The sequence below is a fragment of the Nuphar pumila genome, chromosome 12 (genome assembly GCF_984573655.1).
Source record: "Nuphar pumila chromosome 12, dmNupPumi1.hap1.1, whole genome shotgun sequence".
In the NCBI taxonomy this organism is placed as follows: Eukaryota; Viridiplantae; Streptophyta; class Magnoliopsida; order Nymphaeales; family Nymphaeaceae; genus Nuphar; species Nuphar pumila.
Window position 1 is genome coordinate 3,758,809 of NC_143260.1, and position 20,175 is coordinate 3,778,983.

Consider the following 20,175-nt stretch of genomic DNA (forward strand, 5'->3'; position numbering starts at 1 on the left):
CTGAATTAATTTTGCTCGCAACTCATCAAAGGTAGGAAGAGCAGGGAGACACAATAGGGAAGTGACGATCATGTTGTACTCGGATCCCAATCCACTCAGAGTCTGTTGTACCATATCGCTGTCATTCACCGAGCATCCTATAACTGCAAGTTGATCTGTGATAGTCTTCATCTTGTTCAGATATTCCATGATGGTCATGGAATCTTTTCTCAACATCTGGAATTCCCTTTTGAGAAAAACCATTCTCGCCTGCGAAACTTGTGAATATGTTTGAAGTTTGAACCAATTTTTCCCAAAGTTGCAGAGCAGTACAATTGTCGGGGATGGCAATAAGGACCTCTTGGGATAAGGTGGAAGTGATGTATGCAACCACTGATTGATCTTTCCTTTCCCAGTTGAGGTACTCAACATTCTTGACAAACACAATTGAACTTACTCCTTTGTCGTCTTTTTCTTCTCTCGTAACAAATTCGAGTGGGACGGGAGTGGTTCCATCAAGGTGACCTAAGAGACCTTGACTCGTTATACAACAACAAACAACAACAACAACTACGCCTTCATCCCAAAACAATTGGGGTCAGCGATATGAACCAAAAAAGAAATTCATTTTGGGTCTTCCACATGAATCCTTTTCCTCCAATCATTTCTATCCAATGCCATGTCCTCGGTGAGGTTCAAAGCATTCATATCCTTACCTATCATCTCCATCCAAGTCTTCCTAGGCCTACCCCGACCTCTTTTAACTAATATATTTCCCATTTCTCCAACCTTCTAACTGGAGCATCATTAGGCCTTCGCCGAATATGTCCAAACCACCGTAAACGATTCTCTCGCATCTTATTTTCAATGGGTGCAACACCTACCTTCTTACGTATCTCCTCGTTCTGAATCTTATCTTTTAATGTATTTCCACACATCCATCTAAGCATCCGCATCTCAGCTACACTCATTTTTTGAATATGATGTCTCTTGGCAGCCCAACATTCCGTACCATATAGTAAAGCGGGTCTAATAGTCGTCCTATAAAACTTTCCCTTCAACCGCAATGGCATTCTACGATCGCACAACACTCCAGTTGCACTTTTCCATTTCATCCACCCAACCTTTATCCTATGATTTACATCTTCATCAATTTCTCCATACTTTTGAATGATGGATCCCAAATATTTGAAATAATCATTCACCGGTATTTCTTGCTCACCAAGCTTCACTACTTTGTTGCTTACTAAACCGACATTCCATATATTCAGTCTTACTCTTACTCGACTTAAAACCTCTAGCTTCCAATGTCTGTCTCCATAATTCTAACTTAGCATTAACCCCAGCTCTAGACTCATCAATCAAAACAATATCATCAGCAAACAACATACACCACGGTACATTTTCTTGAATTGATCTCGTAAGCTCATCCATCACTATCGCAAATAGGAAAGGGCTTAAAGTAGATCCTTGATGTAACCCAACCGTTATCGGAAAATTGGTTGTCACCGCTCCACAAGTGCGGACATTGGTTACTACTCCTTCATACATATCTTTAATTATACTAATGTACTTGAGAGAAACACCTTTCTTCATCATTGTCCACCAGAGAACGTCCCTAGGTACTCTATCGTATGCCTTCTCTAAATCAATAAAAACCATATGCAAATCTTTGTTCCTCTCTCTATATCTTTCAATAAGTTATCTAAGAAGATGTATAGCTTCCATATAAAAGGAATAATTTGTCTCTTCCAAATCAAGAAGTTTGAGGTAGTTAACTTTTCAGAAACGAGTTGAGTGAGAAAACTTGAGGAAAGATTGGATGAAGAGGAATGAAGATCCATGAAAAGGAGTTTTAACAAGAAAGGGAACCCCCTTTTTTTTTTTAGTATTCACAGAGTGCTCAGTCTGCAGTCAGAGGTGTTTGTTGATGGTTTTTTTTTTTTTCCGGCTGAGTAACTCAAAGATAGACCGACCAGAAACTGTCAGAAGAAAGCACTGAGTTTTCAATGTGAATCCCACTCGTAACAGTCAGAACAAAAATGATACGAGAAAAAAACAAATGAGAGCAAAGGAATGAACAGATTTTCTGTCCCACAGCAGGCTGGACAACAATTTTTTTTTTTTTTTGAATCCTGCGTGAACAGATTAGGGATTCACGTGAGATGTGAATCCACTAAAGGAAGAAATCGTAGAAATGAAATCCACGTGAGATTAGGGATTCACTGCGTGAAAAAAAAAGTGAGAAAACAGAAAGGGAAAACGAGAGGTGGAGATTGAAATCGTGGTAGAAAAGGGATTCACGTGAGATGTGAATCCACTAAAGGAAGAAATCGTGGAAATGAAATCCACGTGATATTAGGGATTCACTGCGTGAAAAAGGTGGGAAAACAGAAAGGGAAAACAAGAAGTGGAGATTGAAATCGTGGTAGAGAAAAAAAATCTGAAGGAAATGAAGAAAAGAATAGGCGAAACCTCAAACCTTGATTTTCCGCACCTTCGGAATCCACTTCAACCCTTAGTTGGATCTTGGCTCTGATACCATGTAAATTTTCCTTGTGTTCCTGTATTGAGAAAGAGAAGAGAAAGAGAGGGAGAGAAAAGGGAGAGATCGACTTCGGCTGTCATGATTTCAGTTAAAGAAATCGTGACCTAAACATGTATTTAAGCTTACATTACACTATGGGTCGGATCTGGTATATCCAGACCCGATAACTAAATACATCTTGATTGTTGGAGGTAGATGACCTTCCTCCTTATGTGGTTAAAATGTTGTTGACATAGCCACCATCTTCTTCCATTTAGGACACACCGGTTTAATATGTATCGGTTCTTTGCAAAAAATGACATAATTTTACTATAGTCTCTTCCTTGGTACCTTCCATTTTAACTACCATTTTCTCTTGCTCCTTGATTTTGATTTTGAAATTTGTTGAAATGAGGGGGTTTGTATGTTTTCACATTATTCCCCGATCTAGAGACGGCATAGGCTCATTCATTTTCATCTTTAGAAGGAATGACCAACACACTTTGATTGATTTTGTTCATTCCCAATCTGGTCTATTCTCCACTTAATTTAGTAAGAACATCTTCTAAAGGTGGAGATGTAAAAGAAAATAAAAGTGATGATCTAGTTTGCTCAAATTTGGGTCTAAGCTCATTCAAAAAATTGAAAAAGTGATCATCTTTCAATTGCTTATGCCTTAGTTCAATAGCTTTCCCACTCCATTTGGGTTCTTGAAGTGCAAGTTCATCCCAAATAGATGATAATTTGGCAATGAACATTTTCCCTTTTTGGAGGGTCAATGCCTTTTTTTGAAGATAGTATTTATGGGATAAATTTCTTGAGGTATACATCTTCTCAAGATAATCCCAAACTTGAAATGCCTTTTTAAATTTTAAAATATTGGCATTTATCCTTGTTTCTACAGTGAAAAAAATCCATGAAAGGATTTTATAATTCTTTATTTCCCACTCTTCATGCTTCTTATTATATTCTTCAAATGTCTTCTCTCTTTCTTTCCCATGAAAAACCTTAATTTCACCTTTTTCAATAATGGTGATTTTTTGTTCGTGTTCGAGAATGATGCCTTTGACATAGCCCCAAAGACCTTTCCCCTTAATATGGGCTTCCATATTGCCGGCCCAAACACGATAGTTGGACCCATTGAGTTTAAAACCAAGGAAAAAATAAGAATCCTTTTCCCTCATGAAAATACCTTTTAAGAGAAAGAAAGGGCCTTCAAAATTAGAAATCTTACCACAAAGGATGTTCTTTGAGCTTACTTGATGTATTGCGCTTCACTTGAATTGATTTGCAAGAGCTTATAATTCCAAAGGAATGAGAACGAAGAATGAGCACGTTCTTCGAGGTAACCACCGTGATGATGCAATACCTGAGCTCTTCTTCTAGAGACCTTGCTCTGATACCATGTGAAAATGTCTTCAAAGAGATAACAAAAACAAGAACACCAAGTTTTTAGTGATAAACACGTGCACAAAGGCACAATAAGAACACTTAAAACAAATATGCACAAAGGCACAACACATTCAAGAGATTACAAATGCTCAAAGGCATAGAGAAGATTAATCTTTATTGAAAAAGGGAGAGAGCTTTTGCTAAAAAGCTTCGGGATTACAAAGGGGGAAGACCCCTATTTATATACATATTGAACCCTTGGAGGGGCTCCACGTATAGACGTTGGAGCCCCTCCAACGATCATATTATAGACCGTTAGAGGGGTCCAACATCTATATGTGCGGGCCCCTCAATGGCTAAAAAGAAAAAGGAATAAAAAAAATACAAAAGAAAAGAGAAAATATGCGTGAGAAGGAAAAGACTATTTTACCCTTACAGGGTATTACAAAAATATATCTATCTATCTATATATATATATATATTACATTTTGACATTATATTTTAACAAAGATGTCTCCTATGTTGCCCGTAATATGTGGAATGGAAGTATCAGTGTAATTTTATAGTCATTCGGTTTGGGTGCTACACGAAGAAAATAAGCCCGATGAATTATAGCTCTCACAAAACTAAGCATGGACACTAGAAAACAAAGTACAAGATGTTAATCATGCATAATGTCTTCATGGAAAAACCAATTTTAATTTTCATCAGTATTTAACAAAGGACAGTGCTCTTAATTTTTTTTTGTCATTTCATGCCTACAAAAATAAATATTTTTATTAACACTATAAAAATGATGGTGCTATAAAGTATGAACCTCAAATCTCTTTGAAGACATCCAATAAAATTGGAACGATACATAGAAGATTAGCATGACCCCTGTGCAAGGATGACACACGCAATTCGAGAAATGGTCCAAAATTTTGCCCCAAGGGGGTTTGGCGTAGTGAGATGGAGCCTAGGCTGCTAGGCAAGAGGTTTAAGTTTAAAACCAGGGGCATCACCCCTGTGCAAGCCAAAGCGTGGAGACTCCCTGAGGGCAAAGGGTAAGACCACATAGCTTTACGCTGCCAGGACAACGACCGTAAGTATGGTAGGTAGAGCCAACGTGACTAGGTCTTTGATCCTGGGGTAGTTTCTCCATAAAAAAAAGTATAAACCTCAAAATATGTTAAGTAGGGAACAACCACAAATCTCCAAGGTGGCACAATCTTAGAATAAAATAGACCACATGTAAGATATTAAATTTCAAACTTTCCTCTCGAATCGTGCATAATATAGAGAAGGAGAACAAAGGAGACACCCGAGATAGATTCCTTAGGGCGTCCCTAGTATGTATTTATACATGTGTGGGTTTTATGTTGGATTACATAAATACCCCTTTTAAATGCAAACAAGTACAAGCATGTGTTATATAAAAGCTGGACAAAAATACCCTTGTTACACACGTCTATTCTTATCACTCTTCCTCAAACGGGACTTGGCTAGCCATCGTGGACAGTTTGCTTTTAAGATATCAATGTCAGGCAATCGATTAAGGTTTTGTAAAAAGACCAACAACTTGATTCATCTCTTGAACAAAGACAGCCTGCAACTCTCTAGTCTCAGCCTTTTTATGAACAAAATGCTTGTCTATCAGAGCGTTGATTTTTTTAACACTCAAATTGAGATACAAAAACTTTGAACTTTATTTTGAGATCGCTTCACCTTTACAGTAGCCTCTGATTCCCAAAGCTTAGATTACAAGTGAGAAGAAGAAGAAAAGAGAAAGATAAAGAAAGAAGAAGATAAGGGTCTGAGAGTTGATTGGATCCTCATGTCTTCTTGGGCTCTCTTGAATACATTGTCGCTTTGGCAACTTGTTTTTCCTTTTCTTTATCTCATTTTTTTCTCTTCTTTTTTTTTTCCTCTCTGAACCTAAGTAGCTTCTCCCTTTTATAGAGTTGCTCCCTTAAGTTTAGCATCCCATGAAGGAAGTTATTCCATCATGGATATTATTTTTGTTGAATAAATGCCATCTGTACTTGTAACCACCCCATGCTTCTTGCCTTCTTACTTCACAGGTACCAGCCACATAATGGGTGGATGCTTGGAAGTTAGGGTGATACGTGACTGATTTACTGCAACCAGCACGAGTTATTTTCTTTTACAATAACCAACAAAGGTGGTAAGCTATGTCACAGGGACTCGGCAAAACAGATGTTGCACCCGCGTCGACGCGACGCGATGCGGGATCGCGTGCAGGTGCGGCACCGGGTGCGGCCAACACGACCCTGGGTGCGGTCAACGCATCCAGGGTCATTTTTGTCCACATTTTTGGGCGAAATTTTTTTTTTGCCCTAATCTCTCCTCTCTCTCCCCCTGAGCTCGAGCTCTCCCATCGCCGCCCCAGCTCCGCCGCCCCCAGCGTCGCCGCCCCCAACGCCGCCGCCCCCAGCTCCGCCTCCCAGACTCCTCCTCTTTGCTCGCAGGTATGTCTCTCACTTTCTTGGGTCGGCTGGGGAGGGGCCGAGCACCCCCCCCCCCCCCCTCTCGGTCTCTTGTTGGGTCGGCAGGGGAGGGGCTGAGCCTCCCCTGCTCCCTCGTTTTTCGGCACAGGAGGGGCCGAGCCCCTCCCCCATCTACCTCTTTTTTTTGGGTCGATTGGGTTGACAGGGGAGGGGCCGAGCCCCTCCCTTTTATGTTTTTCTTTTTTGGGTCGACAGGGGAGGGGCCGAGCCCCTCCCTTTATGTTTTTCGTTTTTGGGTCGACAGGGGAGGGGCCGAGCCCCTCCCCCATCTTTTTTTTTCTTTGGGTCGACAAGGGAGGGGCCGAGCCCCTCCCCCATCTGTTTTTTTTTTTTGGGGGGTCGACAGGGGAGGGGCCGAGCCCCTCCCCCATATGTTTTTTTCTTTGGGTCGACAGGGGAGGGGCCGAGCCCCTCCCCCATCTGTTTTTTTTTTTTTGGGGGTCGACAGGGGAGGGGCCGAGCCCCTCCCCCATATGTTTTTTTCTTTGGGTCGACAGGGGAGGGGCCGAACCCCTCCCCCATCTGTTTGTTTTTTTATTTGGGTCGACAGGGGAGGGGCCGAGCCCCTTCCCCATCTGTTTTTTTTTTTTTGAGTCGACAGGGGAGGGGCCGAGCCCCATCTGTTTTTTTTCTTTGGGTCGACAGGGGGCCCCTCCCCCATCTGTTTTTTTTTTTTTGGGGTCGACAGGGGAGGGGCCGAGCCCCCCTCGCTCTCGCTCTCTTGTTGGGTTGGCAGGGGAGGGGCTGAGCCCCCCCTTCTCCCTGTGTTTTCGAATTGATTTGAAAATTGTAATGTATTTTTTTTTTGTGTTTTCAGGATAAAAATGACGGATAAAGGGCAAGGACTTGCGTCATCCTCATCCCAACATGTGAGTTTTGCTGCTAGTTTTGCTGACTATGTCACACGGACTCGGCTCCAAGGTCGCCGCACCCGCGTCGACACGCACCGACACGGGTGCGGTCACGGGTGCGGCTCGGACTCGGTCAACCCGACCCTGGGTGTGGTCAACGCACCCAGGGTCATTTTGGTCCATTTTTTGGATTTTTTTTTTTTTTGAATTTTTTTTTTTTTAATTTTCTGGGCTACAGCTGTAAGGAAAAAACCCATCACAACTAAAAAACCTGTACACTTTCAAGTTTTAAGTACAGAATGGGCACAACTCAAGTTTTTGTGGTTTTTTTCTGTATGAAGAAAGTGAATTATTACAGTGTATGAAGAAAGTGCCCAAAAGTGAATTATTCCTGTATGAAGAAAGTGTACAGAATGCCTTCACAACTCATCACCTGTCCCCTAATGGGCACAACTTTGACCGAGTCTTATTTATATATATATATATATATTTTTTTTATTTATTATTTATTATTTATTTTTTAATATATATATATAGCCGAGTCCCCGTGTCCAAATTTTTTGAAATTGCGCCGCACCCGTGTCGCACCCGCACCCGCACCCATGTGACATAGTTTGCTGATAGTTGAAGTGGGATTGATGATGTGGGGCCACTATGGATACATGTAGATAAACTTGCAAAAACTGGAGAAGGAGGTGGTGGAAACAAAAGATTTCGATGCAAGCTCTGCGAAAAAGATTTTGTTGGGTCTTACACAAGAGTGAAGGCTCATTTGTTAAAGATACCAGGACATGGCATTTCAGCTTGCAGAAAAGTTGATGAGGCAATGCGAAGGCAATACAAGAAAATACAAGAATAATATGAGAAGAGAAAGGCAATGGCCGATTCTTCTGCACTCAGTGTGCCATTTGCAAGCCACCACGAAGATGCTGAAAAAAAAAAGAAAAGTCAATCTAAAAGGTAGAGGAACGATACAAGCATCATTCAATACATATGGAAGAGAAGAATTGGATAGAAAAGTTGGGAGGTATTTTTATTTTGGTTCACTCCCATTTAATGCGGCTAGAAATCCTTATTGGAAGGATTTAGTAACATCCTTGGCAAATTGTAATTTGAGTGGTTATGTGTCTCCAAGTTCAGAAAAAATACGAACCACACTTCTTGCAGAAGAGAGGACAAACGTGGAGAGGTTGCTAGAAATTAAAAAATATTCATGGGAGCAAAATGGAGTTTCCATTGTGTCTGATGGATGGACAGATATTCAAAGGCGTCCATTAATCAATTTCATTGCTTGTTCGCTTAGTGGCCCAATATTCTTGAAAGCAGTTGATGCATCTGGGGAATATAAAAATGCAGAGTATTTAAAGGGATTGTTTATAGAAGTGATAAAAGAAGTGGGTGATCAGAAAGTGGTACAAATCATTACAGACAATGCTCCGGTTTGTAAAAGTGCAGCGTTGAGTTTGGAGAGTGAGTACCCTCATATTTTTTGGACTCCCTGTGTAGCACACAGCTTAAATCTAGCCCTAAAGAGCATATGCAACCCCAAAGAAGAAGAAAATTTACAAGCATATGCTTTATGTTCATGGATTGAAGATTTAGAAAGAAATGTCAAAAGCATTAAGAATTTTGTTGTTAACCACCATCGTGCTAATGCTATATTTAATAGGCATTCTGATTTGAAATTGTTGAAGGTCGTTGAAACACGTTTTGCGTCCATCATTGTGATGATGAAGAGGATTAAAAGAGTGAAGAATGCTTTGATTAACATGGTGACTGATGAAAATTGGACATTCTATCGTGTTGATGATGATATGAAGGCTCAAGAAATTAAGAAATTCATTCTTGATGATGAGTTTTGGGACAGAGTGGTATACTTCCTTCAATTTACGCAACCTATTTGGGAAATGTTAAGAGAAGTTGATAAGGATGAGCCCATGCTTCACAGAGTTTATGAAATGTGGGATAATATGATTGAAAAAATACAAGCTATAGTTTTCATGCATGAAGAAAAAAATCCTGCATTGCATGATTCAGATTTTTTTAATCATATTCATTCAATTTTAGTCAGAAGATGGGATAAGAGCAACACTCCTTTGCATTGCATGGCACATTCTCTTAATCCAAAATATTATGCAAATAAGTGGCGGGCTGGTGGTATTGGTCGTGTCCCTCCAAATTTAGACCCAGAGCTATCAAGACATAGAAATATGTGTATGACAAGACTTTTTCCAGAAGCATATCTTCTACATCAAGTCACACAAGAGTTTAGAAAATTTTCATCTTCGAGATTATATGCATCGGCATTATTCGCGAGAGAAGAAGATAATATAGATCCTATCATATGGTGGTCAACATTTGGATCAGAAACACCTCTTCTGCAACGTCTTGCATTAAGATTGCTATGGCAGCCTGCTAGTTCATCTTGTTGTGAAAGAAATTGGAGCACATATTCTCAAATCCACAACATGAAGAGAAATAAACTCACCAGCAAGCGTGCAGAGGATTTAGTATATGTTCATTCAAATCTTCGATTACTTTCGCGAAGCAATGATGAATACAGGTACTAATTTACTCTCTTAGTTATTTGATTATTTCTTAGTTTTCATTTAAATATACTTGTATTGTATTTATCATTTTCAAATTGGGTTTATAATGCAGACAAGGAACATCCAAATTTTGGGATGTAAACCCAGAAGAGTGTGACTTCGAGGGAGAACATGAATTCAACGTAACAAACATGGATTTAGTTGAGCCCAGTATTCCTTCTAATGATGCATTTAATGATGAAGAAGAAAATTATTAGCATCCATTACTTCATCAGGATATACTTTGGTATGTAATTTAGTTCTTTTATGCAATACTTATTTGATTGATATTTAGGTCGATTTATGTAATTGCTTTACTTATTTGATTGATAATTTGATATTTAGGTTGATATACTGCATGCATGATGAATCATATTATGAGTTTATGACAATGTTTATTGTTAAATGTTAAACTGTTAAAACTTCAAAATTATATATATATATATATATATATATATATATATATATATTTTTTTTACATTTTTGCCCCTGCCGCACCCCCGCACCCGGGTTTTTTGGAAGTGCCGAATCCCCGCAGCCGCTCCCGCACCCGCACCCATGTGACATAGGTGGTAAGAGAAGTTTACCGTAACCAGCACAGGTTACCCTATTTTAGGGTAACCAGCAAGGGTGGTCAAAGAGGTTTACTATAACCAACACAGGTTATTGTCATTTACCATAACCAGTAAGTATGGTAAGGGATGCTTTACCCTCATTTACCGTAACCCAACAAGCATGGTAAGAGAGGCTTACTATAACCAACACATGTTACCCTCTTTTATCGTAACCAACAAGCACAGTAAAATAAGTTTACCGTAACCAGCATAGATAATCCTCATTTACTGTAACCAACAAGCATGATAAGAGAGGTTTACCGTAACCAGCATAGGTTACCCTCCTTTACCGTAACCAGCAAGCACAGTAAGGGAGGTTTACCATAACCTACGTATTTATCTTATCATGTATAAATAAATGTATATTTGATAATTTTGACACACTTGTAGATGTATTTAAAATATTTATTTATTATTATATATTTTTGTGCAAACATTTATTTCCATGTGTTTCATTTTCCCAAGATGCACAGGATTGTTAGCTATTGCAAATGCACTTTTGTTGTCATAAAAGAGTAAAGATATCCCAATACATTGATGCAATGACACTAACATGTGCCTTATCCATAGAATTTCTTATGTCAGGGATGCCATTGCTCTATATTCTTCTTTCATACTCGACCAAGCAACTGTCCTTTGCTTCCTACTAGACCAAAATATCAGATTTGTCCCAAGAAACACACCAGAACCAGTAACAGACCTTCTAGAAACCGGATTTGCTGCCCAACCGACATCCAAATAAGCCACCAACGAGTGGCAATGATTTACCCTGATCAACATGTCTCTTCTATATTAAACCATCAATAATAGTTCCTTTAATATACCTAACAACACGCTTGACAACTTCCATAAGACTCACATGTGGCACATGCATAAATTGCAACACTTGATTAACACAAACAAGACATGGTTTTGTAAAAGAAATATACTATAATGCCCCAATGATGCTGCGATATTTTTTTGGCTCTCTTAATAATTCATCTCCTTCTCATTCCAAATGTAACTGTATGTTCTGAGGGAGAGGTATTTTGACAGGTTTGCAATCTGTCATACCATTACGCTGTAAGAGATCAATGGCATACTTTCTTTGTTTAAGGACTAAGAAATCATTTTGATGATCCACTTTGACTCTAAGAAAATAATATAACCTGCCAAGATCCCTCATGTGAAACTTTTTAATAAGAATGCCTTTGAGAGTCTTAATTCTTTGCCTATTGCTCCATGTAATGACAATACCATCTACATATACTGAAACAGTAGTGAATTCATTACCATCTTTATGGACAAAAAAAGAATAACCACACTGTCTTCAAACAAACCCAATAGAGCAAATGGCTTCACTAAATGTCTCAAATCAGGCACGTGATGCCCACTGGAGACCATAGATAGCCTTCAATATTATTGACATCACCTTCCGCATAGACGGTGGATGCTCTATGTAGACTTCATGTAAATCTCCGTGGAGAAATGCGTTTTTCACATCCAGTTGATAGAGTTCTCACTTCTCAGTCATATATGGCTGCCAAAGGTAAGACAACTCTAATGGTGCCCATCCGAACAACTGGACTAAAGGTCTCCTCAAAATCAAGAACATATTGTATATACCCTTTAGCAACCAGCCGTTCTTTATATCTCTCTATAGTACCATCAGCTTTATGCTTATCTTATACACCCATCTATAACCAACCACATTCTTGTCATGAGGACGATGTATTTATATATGTGTGGGTTTTATGTTGGATTACATAAATACCCCTTGTAAATACAAACAAGTACAAACATGTGTTATACAAAAATTGAACAAAAAATATCCCTGTTACACATGTCTATTCTTATCGTAAGAAAGGAAAAGAAACTCATCTTATAAAATATAACAGTATAAACAAAAAAATAGGAATGGATATTTATAATTTAAAATGGGTCATCCTTTTGAATGTTCAATGTGTATTTCCCCTATTCTAATATAACCCATTTTTTAAAGCATAAAACTGGACCAATGCAGCTTGTGAGTTCAAAATTGCATAAACTTGCAAGTCTAGCCTATCAATATGACTTGGGCAAGTTAAAAAGTACTCTGTGATATGCCAAACGATGTAAGCTTCCATTGAACAATTTTATATAGGTCATGCCACCAATTTTAGATTGTGGAAGATCCTAAGCATACTGAATGGGCATATATACTTAGAGAGAGAGAGAGAGTGACATAAGTCAATTTTAGGACTATTAATTTAAATAGATTTTATGCTGGTGCTCTCAAAGTGATCACATTTATGAAGCTGTCACTTTCTCAGACCATATCCAGTACCACTACTACTGAGTCGGTGATACAATGGCCATTGAGAAAGAATGGGCAATTAAAATTCATTATACCAGATGATATTCATGAAATATGCTTTCTGTACGCAAATACTGATAATGCTGCATGCAGTTTTTGCATGATTAGTGTGGTATGCCAACTACATTAAAATCAATCACCTATATCATTCAACGTAATTTCTTGGCGAGGGGTTTTCTCAGAGATATTTTCAAAATGTGATTTTCTAGGGAAAATCTTACAACAACTACGCCTTCATCCCAAAACAATTGGGGTCAGCGATATGAACCAAAAAAGAAATTCATTTTGGGTCTTCCACATGAATCCTTTTCCTCCAATCATTTCTATCCAACGCCATGTCCTCGGTGAGGTTCAAAGCATTCATATCCTTTCCTATCATCTCCATCCAAGTCTTCCTAGGCCTACCCCGACCTCTTTTAACTAATATATTTTCCCATTTCTCCAACCTTCTAACTGGAGCATCATTAGGCCTTCGCCGAATATGTCCAAACCACCGTAAACGATTCTCTCGCATCTTATTTTCAATGGGTGCAACACCTACCTTCTTACGTATCTCTTCGTTCCGAATCTTATCTTTTATTGTATTTCCACACATCCATCTAAGCATCCGCATCTCAGCTACACTCATTTTTTGAATATGATGTCTCTTGGCAGCCCAACATTCCGTACCATATAGTAAAGCGGGTCTAATAGTCGTCCTATAAAACTTTCCCTTCAACCGCAATGGCATTCTACGATCGCACAACACTCCAGTAGCACTTTTCCATTTCATCCACCCAACCTTTATCCTATGATTTACATCTCCATCAATTTCTCCATACTTTTGAATGATGGATCCCAAATATTTGAAATAATCATTCACCGGTATATCTTGCTCACCAAGCTTCACTACACTCCCATCACTACTTCGTTGCTTACTAAACCGACATTCCATATATTCTAGGGAAAATCTTAGAAGCTTTAAAAATTGAAAATATATATATATATATATAGTAATAAGAAAGATAATAAAATAATAGGTTTTCTATTATTTTTCTTGCAAAAAATATAAAGAAATAATTAGTAAAGTTTTTAAAATATAAAAGAAACAAGAAAAGATACTTAAAATATGTTAAAAAAGGTGTTTTTGAATATCTCAGGAAAATATCATGTTATTCATGAAATATGCTTTCCGTACGCAAATACTGATAATGCTGCATGCACTTTTTGCATGATTAGTGTGGTACACCAACTACATTAAAATCAGTCACCTATGTCGTTCATGGTAATTTCTTAGCGAGGGTTTTTCTCGGAGATATTTTAAAAATGTGATTTTCTAGGGAAAATCTTGGAAGCTTTAAAACTTGAATATATATAGTGATAAGAAAGATAAGAAAACAATAGGTTTTCTATTATTTTTCTTGCAAAAAACTATAAAGAAACAATTAGTAAAGTTTTTAAAATATAAAAGTAAACAACAAAAGATACTTAAAATATGTTAAAAAGGTGTTTTTGAAAATCTCGGGAAAATATCGCGATATTTTCGTTTCTGGCGATATTTTGAAATTCTTGAGAAAATATTGGCTGACATTGAAATACCAATAATATCGCGATATTTTCAAAATATCGGCATATCGGTGACTATGATTAAAATTATACATAGAAAAGATCTATGAATAGCAAACAAGTCTTCCATTGATTTTAAATTTTAGGGTGTGCTCACCTACATTTGACTATCCCATAGTATAATAACAAAATCCAGGAATTTGCACCTTGAACGAAAGTGGTGACAGGTGAAATTGGATTCTATAGATGTCCAGTCTGAAGCTTACACTATTTAATTTTTCTAAATAGTTCAAGATCATTCCATTTATCTAAACATGAAGCTGGATAATCCGGGTTAAGCCAAACAGTAAACACAAAAGGAATTGAGGCCTAAGAAAACCAAAGAGAATTTTTTTGTTATATAATACTTGCCTTAAGAACTTCATCATTGTGGTCAGTCAACACAATTTCATGACAAAATCGGCTACAAAGTAATCCTGTAACACCTGAAGGAAAGCAATGAAAAATTAAGGTTTAAACGAGTTGAAAAGCTCAATCAAAGAAGGCAACAAAATAAAGAAAAAATAGATGCATTTTATACTCCAATATACACTAGTTGTTAAGCGTGATGGATTTTAACGAATGCGCACTTGCACTTGCACTTGGGTACTGACATATGGTTCCCTCATAGCGGATGGAAACCCTATTTACTATTACAGTTATCTTGAAAATGGTTTCTGGACAACTAGATGGAAATGGTAGTTCATCTCTCTCTCTCTCTCTCTCTCACTCTCTCTCTCTCTCTCTCTCTCTCTCTCTCTCTCTCTCTCTCTCTCTCTCTCTCTCTCTCTCTCTCTCTTGTGTGTGTGTGTGTGTGTTGTGTGAGCACATGCGAATGTTTATCTATTGGTATGTTACTCTCATAGATCTTGTGCAGAAGCAGCAGTTGTCCATTGAGTGAATCTAAAACCAACCAAATTTGTGAACTCTGTAACCAGGCATAATTATAATACTAGTTAGGAAAGAGTGTCCTACTTTTCTACAATAAATAGAAAATGCATTTCGGCAAAGCAAATGCATTTTTTTTTACTTTTATATTCAATTAGCTTGAGCTGCATATATTCACAGGCTCTAAAACTTGAAAACAATAGATGCACATGGAAATCACATATTAGTAAGAACCCCTACATAATTGAAAATCAGCATTCACGAATGAAACTGATGTGATAAACTTCATTGAAAAAGCAAACCTTACCATTATGAAATTCTAACTAGGTTGATTCAATATGTAATTTTCACATAAGCACATAGAAAATGCAAAGGCCAGTCTTAGGCCAATCTTCAACAGTTACAAGAAGCTCTTTTACAAAAATTTGGCCGTAGAATAGCTTGTTTTTTAAGAATATTGATAGGTATAAAGAATGATGCAATGAATAAGATGGTGAGACAATATTTGGGCTGTGCATCAAAATCTCAACCATGTATTATTTTGCAAGAAATCCACAAAAATTGGTGCTTCACATTAAATGGAATATTCAAAATAGAAACGTTTGTAACCATATTATTCACATATTAATGAAATACTTTGAGATTCTGCATGCGAGCTTGTTGTTTGTGTTTATCATCTTAATCATGGAGAAGCCTTTGACATAACGATTGACCTTCAAAACACTCGACCAAATGAAAAGAACAAAAGTACATAAATCTAAAAGTTAAGCTCAATGTATTACCAACACCCGAACCCAATTCAATAATAGAGCATCCATGAAGTATCTGCTTATTGTTTGAGAGGTAAGTATTCAAGAGCTCAGCACCAGGCCATACCAACTGTCCAGTAAGGTCATAGTCAGCTACAAAACAAAAATAAAAAATCAAACACAATTACAGCGTACCCCTTGCTACCCATGAAAGGAACAATAAGAAATAAACACAAGATCACCATCTAAAATTTTCACATTGGTTTGCAGCATAGTTACCAGGAAACAAAATGGATACGAGAAGCAATGTGTGAAGCGGAAGCGGGGAAGCGAGTGTTGAAAAATAGTATGAAGCCGGAAGAGTGAAGCAGTTATGAGGCGATTATGCATGAAAAATGAAAAGAACACGTAGAAAACAATATGAAGCACGGGCAAAAAATAATAATAAGTGACCTAAACACAAATATAAAATGATATAAAACCAACAAGTAAGCTTGTTACATTTTTTTTTTAATTTTCTAGTATGAAAAATATAGGAAGTGAGAAGGAAGCAAGTGAAAAGTGACAAGAAGCAAGAGCAAAACGTTAAGAAAGCGCAAGGGAATCGATTTTTGAAATGAAGAGGAAGCGGGATTCTTACTAAAGGGAATCGAGATTCTCATATTTCAAAATATGGGTTTCCCAAAGCTTCCCCTCCTTTCGGAGAAAAGAAGAGTTTCCCGCTTCCCCATTTAGCAAGAAGCCTCCAGTAACTACAGTTTGCAGAACATGTTTATCATATTCCAAAACTTGGATGTAGCAAATCTTACTATTTACAAATGCCATGTTCCCAAACGTATCATTTAGGCTTCATGGGTACATTGAAACGTCTGCTAGTCTGTTGTTCTTTGGAACACCAACAAACACAAAATCACATTTTCGGTAAGAATTATGGGTTAAAAGACATACTTGAAGCGGATTGTAGGCAGAGAAGCTCAAGAACTTGGTCTCCATATTTGAAAGAAGTCAATCGGTAGCTACCAACAAAGAGAGGGGAAGAAAAATAAGGAAATTAGACCATACTCAAACCCTTAGATGACCAGAAAACACAAGAAAAACAAAAGGGGGGTTGTAGCGTTTTTACTCGCTGTTGATGAAGAACGACTCGTCTAAACAGATGGTATCGTCTTCGTCACCATCGCCCAGCATCTCTTCTCCTTTCTTATGTGGTCCTCCGGGGGAGATGCTGATTCAGAGGATCATAGAAAGGAGAAATCCCGGTTCAGAACGGCTGTTTTAGGTGCACGGGTATTTAACGATTTAATTTCACGTTAGTTGTTTTTCACGTATTTAACAGGAAAAAAGTTGGATATGAATAAGGTCGTTTTCCCTGCAGACAGATGTTTTTAAGAACTGTTTGGCTGCCTCTAAAAAACTAAATTTTACCTTGATTTGCAAATTTCCTATTGCTAATTGGAATCATGAATATCACGAATTTGGGATTTTCAGTATCTGTGGGCATCAGACTGGAGCCTCGGGTATGTAAACGGGTCGAACACGGACCCGATCTTGTCGAATGTAAGAATATCCGTATTTGGATGGATAAGTTGGTACCAAACTGGAACCCGAATATGGTATGCAACCTAATAGAGATATGCTTATTATCCCGTTGGATCTTGTTTGGATTTTATGTCAGACCATAGGAAATGCATATAAGAAGCGATGAAAGAAGCAGAAACGAGGAAGCAAGCAAAAAGTAATATGAACCAGGAAGGATGGATTGTGCAAAAACTCTCAGATAGCATCCCATTTAGTTCAAAGGCTAGGAAGGCAATTAGTTCCGACGAAAGATCTGGAGAGGGATCGAGAGAAAGCTCTTGGCATCTGTAGAACCATAAAGAAATCCTGAAACATCTTCCTTTCTGCTTCTGGTACTTTCCCCGTTGATTTAGCGCTAAGGGACACAAGACTCTTCACTCACTGCAAGGGTATGAAAAATCGAAAGGGGAAATACATATAATTTTTTTGAAGCGCCAGTGAAAGTAGCTAAAAATGACATACAGATATAAAATAAAATAAAAATATTATTTTTCAAATATGAAAAATATTATTTTTCAAATATGAAAAATATAATAAGCCAGAAAAAAAGTGAGTGAAAGTGACAAGAAGCAAGAAGAAAGCGAGAGAGAAAAAAAGGAAATCGATTTGGAAAACAAGGTGGAAATGGTCTTTCCACTAAAAAAATTATTGAGTTTCTCATATTTTAGAAGCCGGCTTTTTAAAGGTTTTCTTTTTTTTCAAGGAAGCTAGGAGCTTTCTTCTTTCAAATCTAGTTTTTGAGGAAGGGAGTTTATTCATGTAACAAGATACTATAATTGAAATTGAAATTGAAATTGAAATTTGAACTCAGAAGAATGCTATAACTAAACCAAACTTGGATTTAGTTTTGCTTACAAAATTTGACTAAATGGACTCATGTTCTTTCAAACATTTGACATGAATCTGAACCATTTAAAGCCAAAGCCAAATTTTTGGGCTCCTGTTATTGATGAATTCCACAGGCCAATCAAATGGACATGGCTGGTCAATGGGCTGACCAACTGAAGGTCAACGTGATCAGTGATGTGGGGGGTGGGGGGTGTTCCTTAGACTAAAAAAAAAAAAAGGGCAGACTCGTTGGCTGCCTGTGGCCTGACACATACAGGTCGGGCTTGGTCAAAGTTTTGATCCTTGAGTAGAGCTGACATTTGGGTGAGCCCTACCCATCAATGGACCAATTGACCTGTTAAAAAAGTCAGGCTGGCCGTTGGACCACCTATAATATTTTTATGAGACATAATTTACAATTAAGCACTGAAATCCAAATTTGGGATAAAAATCCAGTTCATTGACATCCCTACCCACAAGGGCTCTGAACCTTACCAAGTTGACGGCACATCACAAGGACAAAGTTTTGGTTGCTAGGTTGGGGGGCCTGAATGAAGCTGTTTTAGGGTCCAATTTATGAGCAGTAGATATGTTTAATTGAATCTAGATCAGAAATCTTTACGGTAATGCCGTTCATCTAAGGCATCAATGGTTTAAAAAGAAAAGAAAAGAATGTGAGACATCAGAATTAATACAATTTTTGACATGTGAATAAATCATCTTTTTTTTTTTTTATGATTCATCAAATTGACTCTATGATCTCGACGCCATAGTTTTGGCTTGTGAATAAATCATCTTATTATAAATGAGTCATAGATTTGATTTTATGAGAACCAAAATTTTTTAAGTGTCAACCATAGCTATCTCCTGTACTCTGTATCCATGTACCCAGGTGAAAAAAATTAGGTGCAATATGATTGCACAAATATTTGTGCATTAAGTACCTGATCACCCTCCATCTTGGGGACAGGGCCTGTCAGGTGTGGGGCCCAAGGCCTGATGGAGGGTAATCGGGTGCTTAATGCACGATTTTTTGTGCAATCATATTGCACCCGATCCGGACTGGGTTGCTGAGTTTACTTTACCAGTCCAGACCAATGTTATCAGTATCGGTGCCTATCAGCCTGTATCGGCTGATAAGCATCGTATCAGCAAAATTTTGATCCGGCTTCACCTCTGAATCCGTTATTTTTTAATAAATATCAAAAAATACAAAAAAAAATAATTTTAATAACATTTTAAAATTATTTTAATAGTTTTAACATGTGTCACATTATGATTGATTCGCATAATAAATTTTTAATATTTTTGCGCGAATACAAAACTATTCACTTAAGTATGATGGGTATGAGTATCGGCCGACACAGCTGAATCGGTGGCCAAAGTATTCAGGGCCGATACCAATACTGACAACATTGGTTCTTGACTCCAAACAAGTTTCGTGCAAGCAATACAAACCGACCTCCTCGTTTTCTTTTCTTTTTTACTGAAAGAAACCGTCTCAAACCAGTGGCGGAGCCAGGGGTGGGCATGGGTGGGCGATCGCCCACCCCAGAATTAGAAACCAAAAAAAAAATAGATCTTTGCACCCCAACTTGATGTTGTCTGGGTTTGTCAAGCAGTCTAATGCAGGAGATTCATGCAACTTCGAAAAAGACGTGCACCAAGACCTAAAATGTGAAGCACAACTAATATCACAAATCTCAGTATCAAGATTTTCTCGGCAAGGGAACATCTTGAAATAAATTAAAG

The 20,175-nt window shown here is 37.9% G+C and overlaps 1 protein-coding gene and 1 non-coding gene across 3 annotated transcripts in view; one reads left to right on the forward strand and one right to left on the reverse strand.

Annotated features, from left to right (window-relative positions):
* LOC149819695 (protein N-terminal and lysine N-methyltransferase EFM7-like) overlaps positions 1 to 17,268 on the reverse strand; it is a 28,088-nt gene extending 10,820 nt beyond the window's left edge. For both annotated transcript variants that reach the window (XM_089982952.1, XM_089982951.1), the window contains exons 1-4: positions 17,141 to 17,268; positions 16,966 to 17,033; positions 16,051 to 16,170; positions 14,753 to 14,826 (exon numbers count right to left, since the gene is read on the reverse strand). In XM_089982952.1, the coding sequence (XP_089839078.1) occupies positions 14,753 to 14,826; positions 16,051 to 16,170; positions 16,966 to 17,033; positions 17,141 to 17,205 (327 nt within the window). In that variant the 5' untranslated portion in view covers positions 17,206 to 17,268. The remainder of the gene's footprint in view (positions 1 to 14,752; positions 14,827 to 16,050; positions 16,171 to 16,965; positions 17,034 to 17,140) is intronic.
* Positions 4,721 to 4,823, forward strand: LOC149819696 (U6 spliceosomal RNA). Its single transcript, XR_016426944.1, has one exon. It is a non-coding gene; the product is annotated as a U6 spliceosomal RNA (small nuclear RNA).
* Positions 17,269 to 20,175: the final 2,907 nt, after the last annotated feature.